Source organism: Ixodes scapularis, unplaced genomic scaffold (genome assembly GCF_016920785.2).
Source record: "Ixodes scapularis isolate PalLabHiFi unplaced genomic scaffold, ASM1692078v2 PGA_scaffold0__279_contigs__length_252992795, whole genome shotgun sequence".
Classification (NCBI taxonomy): domain Eukaryota; kingdom Metazoa; phylum Arthropoda; class Arachnida; order Ixodida; family Ixodidae; genus Ixodes; species Ixodes scapularis.
Genome location: NW_024609835.1, coordinates 68,931,372 through 68,958,421, shown reverse-complemented (window position 1 = coordinate 68,958,421; position 27,050 = coordinate 68,931,372). Strand labels below are relative to the sequence as shown.

The window sequence follows — 27,050 nt, the reverse complement described above, 5'->3', positions numbered from 1 at the left end:
AAGGCACGCGAAGCATTTTACGGCTTTCTGAAAAACCGCACAAAATCGACGGGTTTTTAAGTTTTGGTTTGCTATCGGAGCGCATCTCAGCCCCGGCGGCACTTCACCCCGTAGAGAGATAGTGCAGCCAGCCTCTGCTGCGTTGCACGATGACAGCGCAGCAGAGGCTGGTTGCGCTATATCTCCACGGGGCGCGGAGCCGCCGGGGCTGAGATGCGCTCCGATAGCAAACCGAAACTTAAAAACCCGTCGATTTTGTGCGGTTTTTCAGAAAGTCGTAAAATGCTTCGCGTGCCTTCTATCGTTCTGCAATTTGTTGATTCAGTTTTTTACGATAATGCTGAGCAATTGTCTAATTTAAACCATGCCCTTAAACACAATATTAAAAAGTGAATTACGGAAAATTAATTAACAAAATAATCATCCCGGACTTTGATAATTTTACTAAATGGGCCCCTGGCCCAGGACCAAAACGCCACACGCCTTTTTTCATTGCAATGAGTAGTTTTCGCAGGAGCGATTTGGCCTGCGTTTTCTGAAACACCCTATATATATATATATATATATACGGTGTTTCAGAAAACGCATATATATATATATATACGCTCCGTGCGGTAACTATAGGGGGCGCTTTGTAAAAGGTGCGTAGCGCGGCTAGCGGAGGAGCTGGCGTTCGACAGTGAGGCGCGCTCAGCAGCCTGCAGCGCCTTTTCGCGTGCGAAGCTGTGGCGGCGGAAGCGCGCAAGGACGGAACGTCTGCTTTTTGAGCCGATAAGTTGAGGCTGACGTTGCATGAGTGCTGGGGCCTTCTTCTCACGAGCAGTATCAATCAATACCACGTGTAGCTGCAGGTGAAAACAACGCGTTCATTTCAGCTGTTAGCGGCTAACCTCACACGATAGCACTAGAGTAGATCCGAGTCAATCCGGAATCCACATGGTCATATCACGCAGACTTGTGCTCGTTACTTAAAAAAAAATATAATGGATTACAATTACAAATTACCGAGCTTAAAATGTAATGGATTAACAATACAAACGACTTTCGTTGAAAAGTAACGGATAACTTTACTCGTTAGGTTAAAAATTACTTTCGCTGAAAAGTAACAGATTACTCGTTACGTTACAAATTACTTCCACGTTACTTTTTTCGTACACTTAGCCAGAAAACAATAGAAGCAATTTTCATATTTTTCAAAAATGTTCTGCCACACTATTTTTTCATTTCTCATACGCCCGTATTATGGTAGTTCTTGTAAAAATAAAATATTGCATTTAAGAGAAAGAGTGTAGGTGCACTCGGCCATATGTAAGCTGACAAGGCGCCAAAAGCTGAAACCACACTCGCCATCCCGCTAACTTACGGCCTCAGGAAATGATCCTTGAAATTGTGCAGACAAAGATAGTGCTGCGCATGCACAGTAGCAGTGTCTACCTCCGCTACCAGATCGGAGCTAAAGAAGCGATCTACGAAACCTCCCTTTTGACTCGGGTGTTTTGCCTGTTACTCACAAAAAAAAAATGGTTCTAACGTTTCAATTATTAGCCCATGCAGAATGTAGGTGTCCCAGCTTACCTTGACGTGTTTCTGTGCATTAGAGTTTGTTGTTCTAGCTGATGACAACGTATGTTTTTGGCGAGCAAAGTATGCGCTGAAACTCTAGGTTTCCGTTCTCCTTAATGCCCTGAATTTTGAGCCTCCCATTAAGAGATGGCCATGGAGACGACGGACGCTCCATGACCGAAAACTCGGCCAGACAGAAAACGTGGAGGTTACGGGTTATCGATCATTCATCGGTTCTCAATTTCATACCAATATTTGTGGAGGCCATAGAAAGCGAGAAAAGCGGTGGCCATCGGTCTCACAAAACAATACAGGATCACACCACTTTTAAGTGTTCTTTCTCTCTGTTCGTCAGCACTCCTTAGATGGCCTAACTCACCCCCCCCCCCCCCTTTTTATGTTGACAGTTGACTATAAAGTGAAGACTGGACTCGACCACCAAGCTCAGACAACTGCACCAAAAGAAGTATCGTCAGTACCTTAGAAGACGATGCTCTTAGCCTCGCGCCGGGCGCTTTTCAGTCGTGCCTCAAGAGCGTGCCAGAAAACAGTTGCACACATCAAACACAAAGAAAATTCGACCCCCTCGCGCGAGGCTACATCGTCTGTCAGAGCTGATTCACACGACGGACTTATCCGCGGGCGCATTGATCACGTGATAACATGTCCGCGGCTCGTCCGCCGCCCCAGAGCGCCACGAAACTCCAACATCATACCGTGTCACCGTTGTCCAAGAGAGAAATGGACGTTTGATTTCTCGTTAAAGAATTGTACGTCGCTGGTACGTACAGATTGAAACAAAACACCGTGATAGGCTTCGCGCGAAGCGCCACTAGCGTTACTAACCCAAAGCACGATAGTAACACAGGCATGGTCCTGCTCGAGAAGAGTCCGGCGTAAGAAGCGACGAAGTTCTGGGCTCGCGGAGGGGCGTTTGAAGATGCCTTCACGCACTCCGTGCCCGTGCACAAGACTCAAGTGCACACTGCCACAGGAGAGGTCTTGCTCGGTGAAATCCTGATTGTACCAAGGTCACCTTAAATTGGACGTGTAAGAATTATCGCGGTTTTGACGGAAGCTTCTTGACACGGACCCGGAGGAGTACCTGAACTGCGTCGGGTGAAGGGTTGTCCAAACAGAAAACTACAAAACGCACGACTCCGACAAATCGTGAAAATTGAAGCGGGCGCTTCATTTTTGACGCTTTTTTTTGCAGAAGTCGTGTCCCCGACGATCTTTGTGGTCAAGCCAACATCACGACTTTTCTGCTCGCCTCCTCCACTTTCCTTTGACGTCGCCGCTCGTAAGATTTGACGTCACACGCCATCTGCGTCTGGCTGACCTCGCCAACGACCTCGCGTACCTCACCTTCGTGTCGTTCCTTTTCTCATTTTCGGGACTTGAAAAACGGCGGAGTCCTTGGGCGATTAACTGACAGCCAACAGAGCGTGTGAGTGGCTCTCCGATTCCACGTGATGAGCAGAGCAAGGCCGCCGTGGAGGAAGCGATCGAGGGAGATTTGACGGGGGGAAGTTTCCCCCTGGCAAAAAAATATGGCCGGAAGCGGAGCGCCGCACGATTTGTCGGAGTCGTGCGTTTTGTAGTATCCTGTTTGAACACCCCTTCAGCCGAACAAGTTTTCTGCAGTTTCTTTCACGTGTGGAGCCAAGAATCGCGCGACAAAATTAACCAGCGAACTCACAGATACACAACGATTCGCCATTTTTGTTTTAATTGTGTAGAAAGAAACAAAAAAACAAGACAACCATGTACCGCGGCCGCATTAAACGCTTTTCAAGTCAATCTCCTGCCAAAAATCTGCAAGTGAAAGAGACGCTCGACTTTATCATCCGCGCGTCCGCGGACGAGGAGCAGATCGCAGGAATCGGCGACGTGCCGATCACGTGGTACACGGTCCGCGGACGAAAATCGCGATTCGGTCCGTTGTTTGAATCGGCTATTAGGCGAGCTGTGAGCCCGCGAGTCGAGGGGGTACGGACCCGCGTTTGATTTCTGTGCATGTGGTGGGAGACGTCAAAGTAGTTGGAAAAGGTGAACCGGTGTAAAAGACAAAACAAATAAACTCGAAAAGCTTTCCACAGCCCGGAAGAAGAAAAACACGATGCAAGGCGACGGAGAGCCTACTCCGGGTTCTTTTACTTAATCTTTGTTTTTTGTATATTTCTACATGCCTTGCCCGTTCTTCTAGTGGTTCTAGTGACCGGTTACACAAACAATCGTGTTTTCTTTTGGCTTTCCTGATGTTTTTTTATTATGTCGAACTTCCTTTCTTTATGCTGCTGAATTTTCTGCTCGTATTGCTCCAGTTACAGTACTATGCCTCTATTTTTTTAAAAGTAACCAGTAATTAGAGTAATTTGTTACCAATATTTTGTAACAAAATTACATTGCAAATTCCTTCCGAAAAAAGTAACGTGGCAATTACAAAATTACTTCAAAAAGTAACAGATTACGAGTAATCTGTTACTTGTAACAGATTACTCCCCAAGTCTGATATCACGTGACCAGAAGAGATGGGCGATATATGGCTGACAGCGAAGGCTGACTTATCGAACAGAGCCAAAGGTTGGGCATCATTTTTTTATATATATATTGTTATATTAGGTACAGTTTATTTTTTTTCTACATGTTACCAGAAAAAGATAGAGATCACACTAGATTTCTAACAAACAAGCCGAAGTTTCTCGCTAGCCGCTAGATTATATATTCGGCACCCCAAAATGAGCACCAATAAAGGCTTAATTTACAGGGGAAAAGGCTAAGATAATAACACTGCTCGGCACATGCCCAGCAAGCTCACAGCAAACCCACAGTAAGAATAGACAAGATCAATCAATCAATCAATCAATCAATCAGTTTATTAAGTCACAAACAATTACATTTGGGACTAGGGGGCTGGAAAAAAGCTGCGTACTCGCAGCTTTTCAGCAGATAACGGTCATCATCTAAAAAAATTGTAACGATTTGAATTTAGTGAATTTAGATATTCTTTCACGATACTATAAGTTTCATATTTATGGCAAAGATCTCGCTGGTGCTTTAATAGATTTTAGACGACCATTCTTAATTTAGTACCGTAGAGATCTATATGTTCTATTTGCCCAACATCAGCGCCAAGCTCTTCAATATAGTATAGTCTATGAAAGAACTTCGTAGTTTTTGTTTTACTTTTTTTGACATGAGCAACCGCATTAAGGAAATGCTGAAGTCATTTTTTTTTTGGTTTATAGATAAAAATTCCAATTCATTGAAAGTATTCTCTACAAGCAGCAGTGATGGTTATTTGTCAGACAGAACTTCTTACCGTTAGAAACCATAGCAACTTGCTCTGTAAGTACCGTAAGCAAAAACTGCGGTGGTAACTCAGTCCCAATATAAAGTGAATCAAGAATAATATTCAAGGCAAAGTTTTTTGTTTGTTTTGTTTTTAAGAAGCGTTCATGACTTTCCACCTTTTGCATGTAGTGAATCTATGCCTACAGCCACTGCGAAAAAAAAAAGGTTTGTTTTTGTTTCCTATTGCACGAGAACTTTCAACTACATTTACGTCACTGGGTCGTCTGAGTAGAGTGTTTTTTTTTATATCATTCAACAAACGTTGAAGATAAAAACTATTTAAGCTTTTTGTTTCTCTTTGAATCTTGATATAAGAAGGCAGCTTTTTGACGAAATCATCACCTCTCAAGAATTGTGTTCAATACATGATCTCTCTTTATCTTCTCTTTTTTGGAATCGTAAAAAACTCTAATTATCACACGTTTGAACTGTTCTTCATTTTTTATATTCTAGATGGGTATTTATTGGTATATAGTTTTACGAGAAGTACAAACCCGAACAAAAGAAAAGCAGATGTCGACGGGGTACGGCGTCTTGTCGTTTTCTTTGCTTGACTTTTTACCCACTCACCTAATAATTCTATGCAAAATGTATTATCTTGATATATTTGTTTGATTGTATTCAACCTTCGTTGTTGCGAAAGGAGTTGTTTCGACACATAAATTAAAAATATTCTAAGTGATTAACAATTTCACTACTCTGCGGACGTTGACACCTAAGGCTGCTCTCACTATTGTTATAGTAATGTTTATTTAAACTGAATGATTTGACATATGTCAGTATGACACTCCCGCTCTCGAATTTATGAGAATTTTGTGTCACATGAAAATTTGTTGTCTGGAATGTACAAAATCCTAGCCAGACGTAATTGGATATATTAAGATTGAATATTTTTGCTTATTATATGTTATCTTCTTTATTCTAAAACTGCAGGCGTGAGTCAAACAAACTTACCCTCAAGGGTTGATAGCTTAGCCCAAAAGAGAATATGGTGCGTTTGAAAGTGTATCATCCCATAATCACCCTCACTAGACGGGACACCGTGGGCCTCCTTGGTTCGGGCTGCCGTTCTTCTGCGATGCCGTGGCTCTCCGAGGCATTATTGTTGTTATTATTACTATTACTTAGATTATTATTAGTATTAATATTATTATTAGCATTTCTTATTTATGGCATACGTATAACAAAATATTTCACGGTATATACAGCTGTAGACTTAATATACCACCAGCGAAAACATCAGTACCCTGCTCTAGATTAAATATATTCTAGCTAAGGGCTGTCAGCGGCCGCGACAAAATTGACTACAGAACGGACGGGCTTAATGATAGAGAAGTTCCCATGGTCATTAGGCAGTTTCCCAACGAAACTTCGCGCCTTTCTCACGTGAGCGCAAAGCACGTGTGCAGCCAGCGTAATTACGTCCATCGGCCAAACAGTCAAGGCGAGGTGAATGAAGGAAGAAAACGAGCCTGGAAACACGAAATATTTAGCACCCAAATTATATGCACATCTCATTAGGGGCCCAAGAACATAGTGACTTACAATTGCTGTAAGAAATTAAATGTAACGAAATAGTTTTATATCACAAACACAGAAACTCCGCTCTCCTACCTTCTACTTGACAGAAATTGCACTCCTAAGACGCTTACTTAAGAAGAGATGGTTATAAATAATTACATATTCCCCCAATGGAACATATTACGTTTTTTCCCGCCGTTGGAGACCAAAGAACAGAAAAAATGGTTGTCCTTTGTCCCTCTCTTTCCCCTTCTCCAGGGATTATTTTCGTCATTCTTGTCCAGCTCGCTTGCAACCTTTGCATTTAATTGCATTATAATCATAACCTTAAATTGCAAGCTTCACCCTTGTTGGTGTTAGACTGGTGGCGGCTGATAAAACCCGTTTGCTCTACTGATGACTAACCCCTGGTTAGCTCGATTGGTAGAGCGCTCCACCTGTAATGGAGAGGTCCCGGGTTCGATACCCGGACCAGGCGGATTTTTTCGGTCGCGCACCAGTCACCTAGCTGTGTTTGGAGATTTGTGTTTGTCCTTTGTCCCTCTTGTTCCCCTTCAACAGGGATTATTTTCGTCATTCTTGTCCAGCTCGCTTGCAACCTTTGCATTTAATTGCATTATAATCATAACCTTAAATTGCAAGCTTCACCCTTGTTGGTGTTAGACTGGTGGCGGCTGATAAAACCCGTTTGCTCTACTGATGTCTAACCCCTGGTTAGCTCAATTGGTAGAGCCATCCACCTGTAATGGAGAGGTCCCGGGTTTGAACCCGGACGAGGCAAATTTTTTCGGTCGCGCACCAGTCACCTAGTTGCGTTTGGAGATTTGTGTTTGTCATTTGTCCCTCTTGTTCCCCTTCTCCAGGGATTATTCTCGTCATTCTTGTCGAGCTCGCTTGCAACATTTGCATTTAATTGCATTATAATCAAACTAAATATTCTTATTTTTTCGCACATTTTTGTTTAAAATATCTCAAAACAAATCAAAACATCATATTCTGAGATTTTATAATTTTTCGAACAATTTCCCAAAGCTTAGTTTATAGTTTTTATTTACTTCTGTATGAACCTAAAAAATTAATAGTGCCCTTAAATTCCTATCAAAACAATCCCTCGATTTCCATAGCAAGGACGTAATATTTAAGGTTCTGAGGTTTTCTTCGCGAACAACTTTACATTTCAATAAAAATCATGTTTAATATTGAAACAGTGCACATTTTTCGTGACCTCGCTTCACATATAACGCAACCAGGTCGTTTAAATATTTTTTTATTACTAGCAAGCTAAGAGGTCTGTACGTTAAGCATTTTCATAAGTTCATCTTTTATTCATGAACGCACAGTCTTTGTTATACATTGCACTAGGATCTTATTATCATAAAAGGAAAAGGAGCAAAATTCGGGCTTTTATGGTAAATCAGTAAGAACCCCCCTGCAACATGTGTATATTTACAGCCGAATGACTAAATACTAGGCAAAACTTGCGGCGTACGCGGCCCCTTTGTTGCAGAACGTTAGAGCGAGTAAATTATAGTTTGAATAAACAATGAAATTTTATTATATTTCGTGCAATTTTAAAAACTTTGAAAATGTAAAAAAGGGCCCAGTAACGGTCCAGCTCAAGTATAAGTAAATAAGCGTTTCCTTTTGACTGTAGCAAGCAATGCCAAGTTGTGCATCGTTTTGTGTTTTGTGGCTAGAGGCACACTGTAAAGTAAAAGTAAATGCATCGTGAGCGCTACGATTATAACCATGTTGAATTAACCTGAGACTGTGGTATAGAGGAAGCATTATAACTATTATAACATAGAAGAGACGGAAAGTAGACAGGACGAAGCCTCCTGTCTATTTCTTTTTACACGACGTCCGATCAATTTTTTGTCTCTTTCATGTTTTTATGTTTCTTTTCTATGACTGTCTCAGGTTAATTAAACATGATTCATATTCACCAGCTCGCCTGCACCCATACGGTATTTGCTAAGGTAATATTTCGTACTGTAGGAACTTCCAAACCGTTTTTTTTTAAATTTACAGAGCAGTATTTGGAGCAGTTAAACCAGGTTCCATGGTATTAACCATTCTTGGCAGCATGACAACTACCCAAGTAATATTTGTATATTTAGTTTTTAGAAAAAAAATACTCGAATAGTTTCTAATTAACCACGACAAAAATGGTTGAAGAGTGACAAAAATATAGTATCTAAAATTCGTTTGTTGGTACGACTAGCTTTTTCTTATCATGGACTACTTTAGTTAAGGAGTACATTACCGGAAATAAGACAGGGGTAGGATGAAGGAATTGTTAGATCAAGGGGGAAATGATGGTAAGACTATATTCTTGACGAATACTGAATGACTATTTACTGTTTTCAATAAATAACAAAATGCAAATGAAAAGCTTGAGTGTGCACAGCCACCATAACGTAAGATATGTGGAAGACGTGTTATTGATATATTGCAAACTAAAGGATGGAAAATATGTAAAAACAATTTTGGATAATTATACACCAAAACTTATTTCAACTTCCAACAGTCATTACTCTCTACTAAAGTCCTCTACTGTTCCTTCCCCGCCCGAGAGGATGAAGGAAGTGATCGATTTCAATGCACAAAAACTAATTCCGGTTTTATCACTTGAAGTGTTGTATTACCGTGCTTCGCAGTCTTGTAAAGCTCCGCAATAACTATGCAACTTACGACTGTCCGCTTTTAAACAGGACATTGTAAATAATGTAAAGCATGTTTCATTGGTACGCCGTTTTTCTCTACTTAGTCCAAATTATTATTGAGATAATGCATCCACAAGGTGTTTTTGATATAAAATTACTTAGTGGATACCTCTGTATTCTTGAGTATTCAGTCCCAATACTAAGAAGCTCTTTAATATTATTGCCTAGAAATTTTAGACCGGGATGTGACGAACAGGCAACCACCGGAACTCAGGATGTCGTTTGCCTCATAAGAGTTTGACAAAATATTCGAAAAATCAAGTTAACTGCATTAAATTCTTGGTTAAATATTTTTGCGCGAAAAAGGCCGATCCACTTACTTCGTGCCTTCTGGGAGATCTTTCCCAGCAGCTGATGAAATTCCACGTCGTGGTCATCCTCGTCGAAAGAGTGGTGCGACGCGTTCTTTCCCAGAGCAGTGAAGACGGACGAGAGCGAAAAGTAGCACTCCGTGTGACCCTTGGAGTTGTCCTTGAACTGGTGAAACAGGAAGGCCACCACAGTCCAGTCAAATTGCCGCATCACCTCGACAAACACCTGACCTAGACTGGAAAAGGAGCCATTCATCCTCGTCAGCAGTCGGTAATAGACGGACTTGCTGTCAAAGTGGTCGTTCTGGCCAGCAGCTGTGAGCAAAGGAAGCCCCCATTCCGATGCGTACCGGATGACCGGCGCCAGTACGTAGGGGCAGGATGGACCAAAGAAGACGTCTACCTGGCCCGAGATGTAGTAATCGAACACGGAAAGTGGTCCGTTTGTGGACGAACACTTGGTGTCGTAGTGGTGTACGATCACGTTGAGCTTTGTCTTGGAAACGGCCACCAGGACGGCTGGAAGCACCTTTTTCAGGGCGTAGGGAAGGCTGTTATCGTCTGGCGCCAGCACGAGAAAGTGAGGAGTCCTTGGAGACAGTTGGCGAAGACTGTCCATGCGGATTCTGTCGGCTCTGCCGGAGACCTGAGCACGCGACGAGCACACGACTGCAGCGAGCGTGAGTGCCACGGACGGGAGGATGGACAGCCGTGGAGGTGTCATCTCATGCCTGGGTTTGGAACGTCGAGCCGGCTCGTGGGTGCTGCTCCGACTGTCGCTGTTTGCCCGCTCCTCGCTTCGGCCAGAGTTCTTGGTGGACCACGCGACGGCGCGCTCCCTCAATTGAGGTAACTGGATTTTGCTTCTGGGCGCCTTTAGGCTGTGCGTGCGTGCTTGTGTGTGCAAAGCTTCGGAGGCGGAAACCGGAGTCCGGTAGGAAGCGGACGCGCATCGCCATCTGTTGGGGAAGTGGGATACTTGGGAACGCCGAGGGTTTGCGCGCTTGGTTCAGATGAACTTCGTGCTTTTGAACGGTTTTTTAAACATGGCTTGGGTTGCAGAACCACGGGTTGAACATTAATGACCACATTCTCTAGGCGAATATTAAAAGAAGTACTTTAGTTATCACGAAAAGAAAAAAAGCATCGCGAAACAAAAAGTACCAAGTGAACAAGTAGAACATCTAGCCGTGCTTGTTCACATTTATACGTCTCGTTTATTTTTGGTGTTTTTTATTGTTTCTTTTTATTTAGGGATATTTTGTTTCTTAAATGACACACAATCTAGCCGATGGTAATATGTGTGTCCGATGACGAGTCCTGTTTCCGTGTATTGTTATATATTTCAAGTGAAACTGTTTCTCTATGACACTGAAGTAGTGACTCCACATTTTAAGGGAATCTAACTGAAATTTTACAAATTCGCGTTTCTTTCAAAACGAAATACAGTCGCTATATTTCGTGTTATGAAAACATAATTTTCAAGGCCCTTTATATTACCTGCACTAGTGTGGAAAAAGAAGACTGTGTTGAAAGGTTATAGCATAGCGTCCCATGGTGAGCTATATTGTCAAGCAAAGCTTGGACGTCTTCTTAATTTTCAGTTCTTTCTTCAAATTTCTGCTACATTTGTGATTCGCCTGATTAAGATAAAATACTTTCTAAACATTATTTTGGAAACGGCTGTCCGTAACTTTTTCCGGGGGATAGAACTCCGAGTGAAAACATTGCCTTATATTAGTAGTCTGTATTTTGTCTATTCTTACCCGCTGAATTTAATTTTTCAAACGCGGGAAATAAAGGGATACGTGTGTTTGAGGCCTACTGAATCAAATAATACTAACTTAAGTCAGTTTTATCCGCAGGTAAGTCAATATAGTACACTTTTCACATAGATGTGGGACAAATGCTTAGCTATTAGCCCATAAAACATTCGCATTTGAATCTAATTTTCTTAGTTGAGCAATACCTCTCATCTTTGACCTTCTTAAGCAGCTGCTAGTCTCTCGTTCGGCCGCCTCCGTCAACTGCAGTTAATATATATCTTTTTTTATGATGAAATATTTATCTTTGTATGATTTATACAGTTTGTACAGTTTGACTGTCACGAAAGTCTAAAAGCGGTTTATAGAAATTAGACTTTAAAGATGGCGCTCTCTATTATCTCTATTGCAAAAAAGTTATCTCTAGAATTCCTTTAGAAATATTAGAATGCACTTTCTAAATAAATTCACTGTATGAAAAAAGTAAACACATGAAGCGATATATCTCAAAACAATTTTTAGAAACCAACATATACCTAGAGTAAAGTACATCGACACCACGACACATAAAGGAAACGTTTTTCACAAAACAGTGCAAAGGTCAGTTTCAGAACTTTCTTTTGCTTTGTCGATGTTCGCTGCTCAGAAGCCAGTTGCCTCTTTCCTCGAGTCACAGACTTTAGAATATGATGTCCCCTACATCATATTCTACAAAACACGTACACAGCATCTGGAGCATACACTGCCCGACACAATCAGCGCAGCTACGGCGTCGACGCTTTAGCGCATATTACGCAAAAAAGACATCGATTAAAATCTTTCTTTGTTTATGTTTTGGTTCAGAATGAGCAATTTTGATATCACTAATGATATTGATTACATTCTTTTTTACTTGATATAAAACAACAAAGGAAAACAAAAGCCCTTGGACATTTCCGCTACACCCGACCCGATCTGTTCAAAAACGCGCGGAGTAGTGCCATATGTCTGAAAACAAGGACGTTACGCTATCTGCAAATAGCATATGCGGCCTACAGGGGAGACCTACAGCGCCTCCCCACTCAAGAGGGGGGGGGGGGGGGGGTATTCAAGTCCCCAGTCCCAGTGCTCGTAGTACATCATACAACAAAACACACTGAGTTCGCTGCACACGCGAGGACAAACTTATCTAGAGACACGCATCAAAATTCTCCGCGGACACGCAGACATAGTGAGAGAATTATCTGCGGATACGAATGAAGCATGTTCAAACCATGTTTGTTTCCTATGTATGTATTTGCTTCCAGCATGTCTGAAGGTAGTTTTCTTATAACCTCGGTAAGAGGACCGTCGTACAATAAAAAAAGCAGGCCTGAGACAATAATAAACTTTAGGGAACCGATTTTGCACGTCCGATACTATACGATGGGCCCTCCGGCTTGCACTGCGCATGCGCCACCACAGAAGGCTCGCACATGCGCAGTTCGTATCGGACGGCCCATCGTACCGTATCGCATGTGCAGAGACGGTTTGCGAAAACTCTCTAATGTGTCTAAAAACTGTGTTTTGTACGATGTATTAGCAGTGCGAATGCGGCGCGTCTTAGGCTTTCCTCGTCGAGTAAATTCATGGGGATAATCCGGGATTTACTCCGTGAGGAAATCCCTGATTGTCTCAAGAAATAAGGATTGGCTTTTCTTTTCCGAGCACGTCTCGAACGCGCGTAGCCTTCGGCAACGAGGCCCACGCCGCGGCGGCGGTATCTTTCTTTTTTTCCTAATGGAAACGTTACCCTGGCTTAACGAGGTAGAACGAAGAGGGAGGGCGAAGGCGGGGAGGGGTGTTGAGGTGAACAGCCATCAGTGTTTAACGCTCTTTCACGCTTATCGCTTCAGAGATAATAATGCCGCCTCGAAACGTTTCCTATTTACGGCCCTGTCGGAAACGGCCCATCTTTGCATGTGGTTCTAAGCGCGAGTATTGCCGCCTTTTAGAGCGCGAGGAGGTGTTAGTTATTTTCGTAGCCGTAGCTGTAGTTTACCTACCACGTACCCCTCCTAACAATATGAACACCCGATTCTGAATTTTTTGTCTGCTTTTGTCGCCGCCACAAGCTCGACAGTTTCTCACTTTGTCAAATATTTTGAAGTATGGGACCTCAACTTTGCACTCCATTCCATGTTCAGACCACAGCTCTCTCAGAAAATGACAGGAACGCACTAAGAACACTATGAACCGCTTCGGTACTCATATTTTCTAAGATGGTAAAGCCTCCAAATGTTTTGCCGACATCGCGCGAACGCAGACCGCCGGTAGATCAGCGCCTTATTGCGGTATAAAACAGCAGGTCAGCGAGACTACGCGTGTGCCTTCTCGCTAGTCAGCGAAAGGCACACGCCTAGCTTCACTAACTAGCTCTTTCACGCCTTGGTAAGCCGCTGACCTACCGGCAGGTCTGCATTCGCGCTGTATTGTTAAAGAGAACTTTGGAGGCTGTACATGGCGTCAAAGCTGCTCGACTTGCTGACGAGCCGTCTTATCTGAAATAACGAGCGCGAAAGGATCACGGCCGTCTGGTGCTTCCGAACGAGCGGGACGATCAAAAATCGGTGAATTTAAGGGGAGAAAGTAGGGGGGCACTTTCCTGTCCCCTTTCTTCTCCTCTTGTTCCCTTAAGGAACATTTTTTTTATAAAGATTTTAGATACACCACCCTTTTCAGGAAGAAATGTTTAGTGTTTGGTCACAGCAAATGTTACTTTAACAAAATATACCTGGGCAGCGTTCCGCCCATGACGCCATCTCCCTGAAGCCCCCAGCCCCCCCTTGAGAGGGGAGGCCTTTAAACCTCACTGGATATCCATATCAAGCAGGGACCCTTTAAGCCACTGCTGGATATGCCTCATGGTTCTACTTCGTGTGGATGCCGCAAATCGCCGTTCGCGGCGTGGAATTTTGCTCGTAAAGGTTCCTTCTCTGCGCTATGACTCTTTTGGAGGTGAAGCGCGCCCGAGAGACCAATTCGCGCCTCTGGGTACATGTCTCGTAGGGCTCGCTAGACAGTTCGGTACATCGATCACGACGCAACAAACCTGATTGGAATAAAACGATGTTGGTGCAGCCCAAATAACATTGACCTTCGCTTAAGATAATGACTTCTTAAAGTTAAATACTTCAATCTGAAGGTTTCCATATAACTGGACTTCACAGGTCGACTCTGAAAGAGCGAGAGCAAAATTACAGGAGGAGCAAGTACCTATGGGTGAGAACAACTGTGCACACTGCGCGACAGGGTTAGCGGGATCATCGACTTCGGGCTTTTCCATATCTGACTTCGAAATTATACTAGCGGAAATCAAAATTTACCACTTGGGTTACTACCACTACTACCCACTTTAGACCACTGAAGTGTTTTTTCGTGATAATGCTTTAATACTAAGAAGAAGAAGAAAAAGGGAGAAAACAGGCGAAGGTTTGTTCGCGCTAATGGTGTTACAGCCTGTACAGCCGCGTTTAGGGTACGCACTAGGTCGATGCCTTTGATATAGTGTCGTACAGAGATAACGGGATCTTCGTGTCAGATACACAACACTGTTTTTTTTTCTTTTTTGCTGAAAGATAGAAATGTTCTAGTAATGTCACCAAACAGCTGAAATGAGTGTTGCGCCCTCTGACGGTCAGCCTCGTTGTGATAAAAGGCCAAAGTATGCTCTCTTTTACTTTACCATGGAGCGCAAGAAAGGCTATGGTAACTACCAGGAGTTTCTGCGCAGAATTTCTAACGTCCTTCTAAATAGAGCGATTGCGAAAAAAAATATATACTTTTTTTTTCGGGACAAACTGGCAGCCACAGCGGGTGTCAGTAAATCCAAGAATCATGCAAATTAGAAAAACTAAGAAAAACTTGCCTGACATTTACTAATTCGGTACTTCAGTTAATGAAAATAAACACATGGTTTCGTTCAAACCTTGCTGAGAGTCATCGAAAACCCTTAAATAGGTCAATACGAGTGGAGTAAACTTTGCGTAGTACGCAAAGTTTACCCCACTCGTCCAGCAGCCTAAACGCCGACGATGCGAAAACACGAATGACAAGACAATCGTTTAGGTTTTCACATCGAAGATCTTGCGCCTGCTGCACGAGGGTAACTTTAGCGCACCTACGAGCTTCCCACATGCTTCGAGTTATACTAAATTCTGATTTAGGGGTTTTAAATGACGCTCAGTTTTTTTTTTTTTTTTAATTCGAATTTAAGTGTATACTTATCTATTAGAAGGTAATTCGCTAAATATTTTTTATAATTAGTATGCAAGTGTGTTTTTGTATTCTTTGCAATTCCTGACTTCCGCTGGGCTAGCAGTTTGTTCCCCGAAAAGTTTCTTGTTGTCTCAACCACCCTAGATTAAAAATATATTTAAAGTTTTTGTAGAAATATTCGATTTCAAGGTTCCGAAATGCGTTGTTTCATTGTTTTTACACCACAACCAGGAGGAAACCAGCTTTAAGATGAGAGAGCTTTTGCCTTCCCTCGATGTTAAATCAGTACTCTCTGCGTCTGGCGTCCACCCCCTATGCGAGCATGCGCGAGTCGCTACATCGTCGTTAAGAAGGAGTAGGAAAAGAATACAAAATGTTCAAAGGATACTGCTTTCTCAAAGTGTCCCATAACTGACCGTGCTAAACTCGAGCATATACCATCGTGGACACAGCTGACTATAACATCGGCAGGCGCTGTGGCGTCGTCTGCTCAAATAAGCGTGTGATCACAAACTGATAGAACAATCGATCTCCGAGTGGAATCGCAAGGTTTGATTTCTCTCGGAGTGTATACGGTAGTACGAAACGTCATCCGCTCATGTCCGATAGGCAGTTGAGTACACCATAGTACTCGCTTTAAAGGATAACTGCAAAGAAAAAAAATTTTAAACAGCTTAATTGGGACAAGCATGTCACAAAACAAATGTTTCGCGAAAAAAAAAATTTTTTTAGCAATATTTACGTCACAGAACGTAATTTAGTCGAAGTCAGAACCTCTCCACATTTGAAACTCCCGCACTTTTAGCCCGCGCGAAGGTGAAATTCGCCTCGCACCTCACTCTTGGATTTTCTCGTGGATTGACTCGGCTGCGGGGTATGCAGCGCCTTGACTTCCGGCCACGGATCAGAGGGGGGGGGGGGGGGGGGGGGAGGAGAAAGGGGGAAGGTGCCGTCGATGTACGCTGGAAAGCTCGAGCCGTTTTGCTTTCGTGGTATTTGTTTGGTCGGTGGAAATCTTGAAACAACGCACGTTCAACATGGCGCCGGTATTGTTTTGGTTTGACAGGACGCAAGAAGTCTCCTCAGTTTGCGAGCACATGTAGGAAGGACGTGACCTGAGAAGTGCCCCTGTGATGTTCCGGGAAGACGGAAAGTATCCTTCGTGATCGTCGTGTGTGCTTTGAAAGCGAAGGGAGTCACAGGGTCCAAGAGTGCGCAATCACAAGCCAACGTTCACGACAGCGCTGCGTTGACTTCGGCAATCTCGTTCTGTTTGGTGCAACACGGCGATGCGACAAAGGACTGAAGCATTCGTGGTGTGTGGTGCGGCGCTTGGAAGTAGAAACACACACTAACACGGAGCATAAATTGGTTGTCGTGGGGTTAAGGTTTAACGGGTTCAGTCCCGTCGTCGTCAGCTGATGCAGTCAAACTGGTCCGGGAGGACGCAGTGAGCGTTTTTAAAAGTACATCTTCCTTCGCTCCGTTTCAAAATGTGGAAGATTCCCGACACATACCGTGAGTAAAACGCTGCCGGCATTTTCAATAAAATTACGTCGTTTTAATGGAACAATGAACTCCGAATTGTTTTCCTAAATCTGCCGCTTTTATGCTTCGTGTTGGACTGCGTTTGCACAGCGACGTGTGTGCTCATCGTGCGTTGTGAACGAATTCGGGCAATATTTCCTACCCGCCCAAAGATGCATAAACTGAGACCATTTTTTACGTAGAGAATATAGTGCTTTTTTATTTTTAGAGGAGGCGTTGTGCATTTATTACGGTACAATCACTTGAGATTTCAGAAAATGGGAAGTGCGAGCAAGCTTTCCAAACTTTGTCTCTTTGCTCTTTGGCACTGCCCCTAGTTTCCAGTTTTAGTAGACATACCTACTAGCAGGTGAAACTGCTATAAAGCAGGTAATAGACTGGGATGTCGGGACGGTGCGGACTCCGTGTTTCGCGCTTTTCGCAAGGTGACTGGGGAAGTGCTTTTGCAAGGTATGCGGAATATGCAACCAATTTTGTTATGCCCGTCGTTTGCGTCTCTCCAGCAAAACGAATAAGGTAATCCACAAAGCCGCAATCACAAGCCAAGGTTTACGATAACAGTACACATTCATTTAAACAACTTTACGTAAGATGGTTCGGAAGGAGAGAAAAAATCTGTCGACTAACGCAGAATTTAAACGTTCGAAGGCTTCTGCGGACAGCTATTACGTAATAACCTGGCTGTGCCAGGTTTTTAACGTAACAGCTGCGTCTAGTCGCGGACGGTCGGTGCACCCGGCTCGAATCTTCAGAGCGAAATGTCGAGGACATAACTGGACACGTCGATCGCTATGCGAACGCCCGATTGCCTCCAGCCAAATAGCATTCCTTTCGGGGCGGCATGGCTGCGCGAAGGCTCCCTGTCAGGATCACGCATCTGACATCGCCAAAAAGTCGGCAGTTGCACGCGCAAGCAAGCAAGCAAACAAACAAGAAGAAGAAGAAGAAAAAAAAAAACACACCAAGCAAGCAAAGAGGAAAACAAAAGAACCGCGCTATGAAAGCCAAAAACCCCGCATCGCTTCCTATCACTAACACCCGCGACAGCTGCTAAACACACACTACTTTACTTCAAGAAGTCTCACTCAAACACCTGGGTCAGCACGAAACACTGATGACTTCGGTGAAACGACTAGTCGAGGTAGGCGAGACAAGCGGGAGCAGAGACTTCGGCGGCCATGAAAGAATGGCCAAGCTTTTGTTTGTTATGGTATAAATCCAAAGGGAAGTGTCCGTCTTGTAAACCTTTTGTAAAAAATAATAACTCTCATCACACGGGTTATTCTTTAAACGTAAAAATATGCCACTGTAAAGGAAATTACAACATAAAACAAACATGTAACAACCAAAATCCAAGCTGTCAATCAATCTCTTAGCTAATGAGAAGAAGAGCAGCCAATCGGGGCTGAATGTAACGGAAAACCGACTTTGTGGCGCGTGACTTAAAACGGACGAAATAGCCGCAATGCAAAATCAGTCTTACGCAACAAATATTGCTGTAAACAGTTTTTTTCTCGCAGAAAAAAATGTTTTTGACATGCCTGTCTAAATTAGGCTGTTTAAAAAAAACTTTTTTTTTTCTTTACAGTTACCCTTTATGGCAAATAGAGTCTTTTTTATCAGCATTATAGTGGCTGTTCTGGATATACAATAGATTATTTACACCTATAGCTCGCACTAATGTCCCCAAGCAAGCAATCAACGTCGGTGTGCCATCCTGTTAAAAATACCATATAAAGAAGTGTGGCTGTCAATGAAAACCTCATTAATATTTTAGTCATCATTTCTTAATAAAATAATCTGGTATAATAATTAAGGATATACAATGTATTGCCATTAACAGATACAACCCACATTTTTTCTATATTTTCACTATTAGGAGGTGAGACATTTCGCTGTCTGTTCTAATGACGTCTCGCAAAATGGCATGACGGCTGAACGTTTGACTCCATACTGTCTACCACAAAAACACATAAAGAAACATAGTCACAGTGAGCGTCATCCTGACATTTTTGTTTGTTTATTTCCTTTGACACAACCAAGCGTTGCATAAAACCCTAGCATCACGAGCACGAGATTTTATTTAGGGTTGCACACTCACGCCACCTACATTACTTATCAAAATCCGGCCATCCGCTAAACAAGAAAAAATAAGGAAAAAAAAAAAAACGAAGCCAGTAGCAGCTACTTTTTAGCCACGCATTTCTCGGGGGATGGGAGCTAGGGTCATTTCATATTAACGATGATCTCACTTCCGCTCGTTTACGTTCTCATCCTTCGTCTTCTCCTTCGTTCATCGCGCAATAGTAACACCTTGTAGCGGTATTGCGGAGTTGCCACGCCGGAGTTGGAATTATTCAGGAATCATTGCGCACTCTCGCAACCCTAGAATGGAGTGCGAATCGGGTGGCCAGAGCTCTGGGAGAAATGGAATGGGAAAGGTATTGCAGGCCTTCCGCTCGGGAATGGAGTGGGAATGAAAATTGTTCGGCTCTCATGCTAGACGTGTCGATCTGCAACTAGGCCCTAGGATCTACTGTCTCAATGCTAGCTCAAGGTTAAAGCGACGCTTAAGACAGCGTCAGAGCACCCAGAAACGCGAAACGACAAAACTATATGTTTCGAGCCTTTTACAGTTAATCGTGTGATCAATGTCTGGAGCTCTACCAAGTGCCACCAAGCGCTAGGCGCGACCATGGCTCGACTTAGTACAGTCATCGCTCTCCTATTGGAAAGACCAGTTCAAACTGGTACCAGTTTCAAACTTGGTTATTGCTCCAGTTTGACCAGTTTCAAACTGGTTGAACTGGTCAAGGTGGTTCGAACTGGCCACACTGGTTGACTGGTCATGGCGGTTGAACTGGTCATACTGGTTGACTAGTCATGATGGTTGAACTGGTCATGGTGGTTAAACTGGTCACACTGGTTCGAGAAATTTCATTTGTTCACGCCACTACTGCGCTTTGGGAATCTTTATTATACGCAAATGTTGACACAATACGCCCACTACAAGCATCAGCTGAACATAGATTAAGCGCATACACATACACGACACATACAAATATCAATACAACCGCACACTAACCTGATCACTATTATCGAGCTCTGCGTTTTCGTCTTTTATACTGGTCGTTTTGAACGTACGGAGCCCCGGTGAGCGCCTAAGCAATAAAACATATTCCCGGCATGTTAATTTTTTTTCAACAAGTTCATACCTCTGAGAGTATTTTGAACGACTCAGAGGATTAATCTTTTAGTAAAAAGTAAATGCTCGATAATGCCGTAATTATTTGAAAGCCAATAAACCCAAGTGAGAAAGCCAATAAATAAAGTGAAAAAGAGGGGTCAAACTGGTAACCAGTTTAGTCAATCTGGTTACCAGTTCGACCAGTTCGGCCAGTCTGGTGACCAGTTCAGCCAATCCGCTGACCAGTTCGGCCAATCTGGTGACCGGTTCGGCCAATCTGGTGACCACTTCGGCCAATCTGGTGACCAGTTTGGCCAATCTGGTGACCAGTTAGGCCAACGTCGTTACCAGTCAGGCTAATCTGGTGACCAGTTAGAAGGCAATCTGGTGACCAGTTAGATCAATATGGTTACCAGTTAGAGCAGTCTGGCTACCAGTTGCACCAGTTTGATTTTCAGTTAGACCGGTATGACCAGTACAAATACTAGTTTGACCAGCACAAATTCCAGTCTGACCAGTTACACTTTCAAACTGGTCTTTCCAATAGAGTCAGGAATGCGTTTCGCATATGTTTGCGGTTATCCATGTGTTTTATAACGTAAGCTACAAACAGCTTTTGCCGGCAGTAAACTGCAGCCGTCCAGAGCCATTTTGTTTGCCCCTAGGAACTAAATAATCTAATCTAATATAATCTTATTTAATCTAATAATCTTTTTAATTTGCGCCCAATAACAACCGCATTTGTCTTTCCATGGTGCATAAAAGTAATAATATATTCTAATCCAACTACGATATTGTATACAAATTAAAAATAACACGAACAAAAAAAATAATAAGCATGGCTTATATGAAGTACATTACAAAAGTGTTATTACACATATAAGCTCCTTTCGGAAAAGTGCATGATTACTTGAAAAGTTTCAGTCATTCCATCGGTGAAATAGCTAGATGCTTCAAACCATGATAGACTGGATGGGTTGGGCCATTACCTCAGTGGAAATAGACCCAGTGTCCCATTCCTAGCAGTTGAAAGGAACAGAATTTTTGGAAACTCTTAATTTCAAGGAAGGCAGTTGGAATAAAATCAGGGTCCTCGTTCCGCTCCACCACCTCCTAGATAGCGAGGCGGCAGTGCTCATTTTTTCTCCCGGGACCCAGCTCGGGTCAATGATTGAACACGACTGCTGAGTCACAGTGGAGGTGGAAATTGAGAGCCCTCGGATTGAGCCCGAGTCCCAACCTAAAGCTGACGCAGCACTCGGGCCCAATCTATGCCTCACCCTGGCCTTCGGTTGGTGACATAGACACTTTGTCGATCAGGCCTTGTTGTCTAGTTGTCGTTGGCGGCAGGGGGCAAAGCCACTGCGGAATTTAATTTGGCAGTCACGTGGCTTCAACAAATAAAAACGGGCAAAAAAAAAAAAAGGGTGCGGTGTATTCATTTGAAGATTCGCAGATTAAAAATTTTTCCAGACTTTATTATCCAACGACCTCTTTAAATCCTTTCAATTTTTTTAGGAACCCAAGCCTGCAGTCGCTTTGCGAAAGAAAAAAAAAACCGTCCATGTTCAGCGGAGGCATACGAGAACACTCTAAGACAGGCTGCCTTATAATTTTTAACCGAGTCTCGATATCACAAATTTGATAGTTTTACTGCTTCTCCAACTTTATAAGAAAGATAAGGTAGAGGGATTGCTCGTTCAATAAAAATAGAGAACGATAAAATGCCAGTGGTGCTTATCACCAATGTCGCGACGACATATGGTTTCATGGTTATTATTTATTTTATTTATTCGGCGTTTGGAGTAACTCTCATATCAAAATTATAACAAACCGAAAACATAAAATGACGATTATGTTAATGATAACAAAGTAACTACAAAAAGAACTACTTGCATACATCCACAAATGTTTGAATGCGCAAACAAAACACAAAATAGCATAAATAGAAATATTTAAACAGTTTTAAGAAATATTTTGAGCGAAAAATGTGCATGAATTTGAAATCTTAAATATGTAATCGATTTGTCAAAGCTGGACCATTAATAACGCCTATTTATTTACCGTAGACCAGTTTTGAGAATAAAAATAGCGACAGATGACACTGACTGAGTATCTATAAACCTAACCCCATATTTCTATATTTTTTCTTTATTTTTTTACTGAACCTTATGTGGGTAGAACTGTTCCAAATGAACTCAAGGTATTCAAGAATGTGACTGACAGGTGATATGACAGCTAAGGGTTTAACTAGCCTGATGTAGCATGAGTAAAATTCTTGTTCTTCAAAAATCCTTAATTAGAGAGAGCGCTTTTTTATGATGCCAAAACGTTTGGTCTAATGAAATTAGTAACAATTTAAAAGCTCGGACATTTCACAGCAGCAACTTGAGTAACAGTTATAGAGCCCATTCAACAGTAATAAATCGTTGCGTTCAGCGAATCATTACCAAAGGTGTCGCGAATATCTCCGAACCTATGCGTCGAGAATTAACATTCGAACTTGGTCAAAATTCGAGGAAGTTCAGCTTTGAACTGGTTCTTGTCCTCTCCAAGAAATGTTAAAATTTCAGAAAAATAATCATTTTTGCGAATGTCTATCTTAAATTTTGCAAAGTGAGTATCAAATTTGATGGAAGAATAAAGAATGAAATTTATTAATGATTTCATTAGTATGTAACACTCTTCCGTCAGGTGGCGTCAACTCATTCTCAATTTCCGCCAATGAATATAATTGAACTTTAGTATAACTTTTGTTGTTGAAGCTGAAAGTGACAAGAAATCAAACCTGGCTGAGCCCTCACCTTAGCAGGTTCAGGAACTCAGTAAGTAGTTGGAAACTGCACTATAATTAAGGTTTGAATACATCAACGCTCTTTTAGTGTGATACAAAACATTGCGACAGCAAAAATACATATAACGGACCAAACCAAAGGTTGCGCAGCGGCTTTAAGAGGGGAAAGAACCTCCTTCTTTTGGTGGGCATCAATGTAGAAAAAATTAGTACCATTCCTGATTTCATCAACCTAAATAAATGAATGTTAGTAAAGGTGCTACGATGTCTGTCTCAGGGTAAACATTTTTTTCTCATTGAGTACCACCAGCTCTTCACTCAATTCGAGTGATAGTATAAAAGCACTAGCTGAAGCGCTCGTGTAAATAATCCATGAGGGCGTGGACTTCTTGAGAATATAGAAAGTTACCGTCGGTTAAATCTCTGTGTAATGTAGGCAGTTTTGTTTGTTGACAACAATTCAGAAGAGGCTCATCGCCTCTTCTAAAATGTTGTCAACAAAAAAAAAAAACTGACAACAATTAAATCAACACGTGGCTTGCGCGTGACGTTGTCGCATCATTTCGGTGGTCATTCCTACTTGTTCTTGCCGAGAAGAATGTATTTGATGCTGCGAAACGTAGGCTCCATAAGGTACGCGCACAGCAGCAAGGCCGCCAACATGGCCGCCCTAGTCACGCAGAGCAAGCCATGTATAGTAAGATACCAGCAAACACTTTCCCCACCAAAAAGAGGCTTGGCTCGGACATTAAACAGTGAGGACAGGGATCATATTAACAAATGGCTTTCGGATAACGTGGAAAAATAAAGCACCGGCCCGGAACGCAAAATCTAGTTTGCGTTTCATCTAGAGGAGGGCGCCACCTTCCCGAGAGGAAAAAAACTATCTTCATTGATTTCCAGAGCACTCCGCGGATCGTATAAACATCTGCAGCACATACCGACAATCCCGTTTTGTATTCTTGCATCGCGAATTGAAAAAAAAAAAAAAAAAAACACTTGCGGGAAGAGGATGTTTGGCAGGGAATTTGCATGCAGCTCATTTTTCACACGCTTTGGCAGCGGGCTCGCAGAAGCAACAGCGTGCTGCTAGTTGCCCCTGGCAACCGTCTTTCCAGGCTCGAGTGACTCTGGAAAGAGCACTTGTAAACCCCCGCGACCTGTTGCCTCTCATGAACACGTGCATTGTAAGCTTCTCCCAACATAATATACTTGATTGGCGCCAAAGTATTCGTTCACTTTTAAATGGACTTTTTTAAACAATAAAATACGAGCTTTTTGTTTTCAGAAGCGCTCAAGATGGGTCGCATAAAGTAAGATGAATTTGTGTTTGCAAAAGCTGAAAACTCAAAAAAATAAAAATAGTATTTATTTTGCGACTTTTGTTTTATCTCAAAGTAATTCACATTGGAGTGCGTTTAGCTTGCACGAGTGACAGCACCGGTCCCGGTAAGAGCTTGTGAGTGCGTAATATTTGCCCTTATGATTTAAAGACAAGAAGTCTACGCAGTTTAGAAATAAAGTTTATGAGGAATTATGTAACCTAGTCCTTTTCACTTCCTCATATCAACTCCGCCCTAAAGAAAAATGGTTTGTTTCAATATCACATACATTATATTACAACCACACGCTAAATTACCAATTAACTACTTTATTAAATGAATTATTTTTAAAAGGTGTTCATATTCATGCAATGACGCTGGCAGATGTACGAGCACTATTTTAGGGTTGTTTTCTTAGGTACGGCTAAGGCGTACGGATCACTGTGCCATTCTATACAACAATGAATGTATTAATTTCATTTTTTCTCTCGTTTTTGTTTGATCTATGGTCTGTAAATTTAAAATAGTGTTCTTTCTCTCAATGTAGCTATTTTGTTCGTTCTTGAAATTGCTTAGGAATCGCCTCCTGTAAAGAAGGCCAGGACCTCCGTCAAGCTGCTGCAGCAGCTTTTTGTCTTGGTCCCCCGTTTTAGTGCTGAAACAAAATAAAGATTTATTATTTTTATTATTATTATTATTATTATTATTATTATTATTATTATTATTATTATTATTATTATAAAGGAATGCTGAACCGATATTTAAGGTGACATTTTTTGGTTGTATTTGCATTTATGACACACCGATTAGTTATAAGTAGGGTTCCGTGTTTTTGTAGCTTATTTTTCGTCAGATTCGGAAGATGTTTTCCGAAGTTTATTTTGTTTGGAATTCGGTGTTTTGTCGGATTTATTTTTGTTTGATTCCTAATTCTGTGAAATTCAGAGTTTAATTTTGCAGAGTTTGCGGTTAAAATTGAGTGAATAAATATAGAAAATACGCAAGTACCCAGCTAGCACCGAGTTCTGGGCCAAAACTTGGCTTGCGTCTGGGAGTTTAGGACATTGAAAGCCCGAAGAAGCCAAAGTAGAGAATGAAATCCCGGAACTTCTACTATTTTAGCGTGTTGGTACTTTTTAAACATTTAGAAAGTGGAGACAGAAAAGGGACGATACAGACAGGACTATCTTTCAACTTCAACAACATTTATTTTCGGCTTCAAGCTCAAAGCCCGCCCGCTCCGTGGAAGTACCGGAAAGGGAAATCTTGGGGGAAGGAGACCGAAGCGGAGGAAGTGTACGCGATCCCCCTGTCCTGCGGGGCCAGGTACATCGGGCAAACGGGGCGATGTCTCAAAGACCGACTCCGAGAACATCAAATGGACGCCGAAAGAGCTGCTTCGGATTCTAAGCACCCGATCGTCATTCACGGAGAAAATGTCCCGGCTGCGCTCCTAATTTCACCGGCACGACAGCCATGGGAGGCCACTGCGAGCGACTCGGGAGAGAAATAATTGAGGCCGATCGGATGGCGACAATCCTGCAAAACAAAAGCACCTCTTCCATTTCGCTCTCAAGAAAGGAGATTATCTTTCTGAGGCCAACAATGGAAGCCGAACGCTGACAAACTAGGCAAGGCGACAAGGTCACTGGCAGAAGCGGCCTTTCCTCTTATGCGTTGTTGATGCCCCTTCGACCTCGCCTTTTGCAAATCCTCCCCACCTGCTTTTGTGTCTTCGTGTGGCTCTCAGCGAGCGGGACAGCCGCTTTAAGCGAATCAAAACGGTGGAGCGAAACGCGTGACCTCTCTACGTAGGACGCGTAGGACAAAAACGTTTGGACGAAAATTTCTCACGTGACTTTCTCTGTCACGCTGATGGGATTTCTGGGGCTGTTGTTTTCGCCGTTTGCCTAGTTATAAAAATAGGCGGGCCACGTAGGTCCTGTTTTCGAACTGCGCTCTTCAGTGTTCTGTTGCTTTCGTGCGTTGCAGACGCGGCCGTGTTTTTTCGTCGTAAACGGCCGAAATACGTCCATGCTAATTTTTCGGTAACAGCCATTATTTTCACCGGAGTTCGTGGAATTCTTGTGATGTGTTTGTTGGACACGCTTCGACAAAAACTGCTCTTCGCCGACGACGAGATGTCAGTTAAATGTGCGCAACCTTCTTTCTCGAGTGTGTTTGTGGGGTGCCTGATTTGAATTATGCATCTATCAAGGATTACAGGATATCGCTTTTTTATTAGTAAGTACACTGCAAGCATGTTTCTGACAGTAATCCTGCTTTCCTCTCAATCTCCGCGGTTTTCTGTGAGATGAGTTTTTCTCGGCTTGTGGACAGTGTTAACTCTATTTTATAATTTGCTTTTAATTCTACAGAGAAGTGTGACCTTTGTCAATATGCCGAGAATACACTGTGTGCAATGATAGTGGTTTAATAAACTTGTGGGAGCGATCAAAAACAATTTGTTTGTCCGTATTTGTGATTGGACAAGCAACAAATGATATGCAACGTACACATACTTGCACGAAATTCGGCCAATGTGAAGCAGATGCATCGTAGAGTATGCGCAAAATATTGCGCGAACGCTAGGCCGGCGCAAAACAGATGTACCTCAATACCTGCCGGATATCAAACGGTTATGCAAAACTGGACATTTGGGCGATATTGGAACCGACTTTCGGCAGGTACTAACACGATACTGCAAAGTTTTGCCGTGCTG

At 42.6% G+C, this 27,050-nt stretch overlaps 1 protein-coding gene across 1 annotated transcript in view; it reads right to left on the bottom strand.

Annotated features, from left to right (window-relative positions):
* LOC8043724 (atrial natriuretic peptide receptor 3) overlaps positions 1-10,306 on the bottom strand; it is a 45,934-nt gene extending 35,628 nt beyond the window's left edge. Inside the window, exon 1 of the mRNA XM_042292129.1 lies at positions 9,488-10,306. Coding sequence (XP_042148063.1) covers positions 9,488-10,202 — 715 coding nt within the window. The 5' untranslated portion in view covers positions 10,203-10,306. The remainder of the gene's footprint in view (positions 1-9,487) is intronic.
* Positions 10,307-27,050: the final 16,744 nt, after the last annotated feature.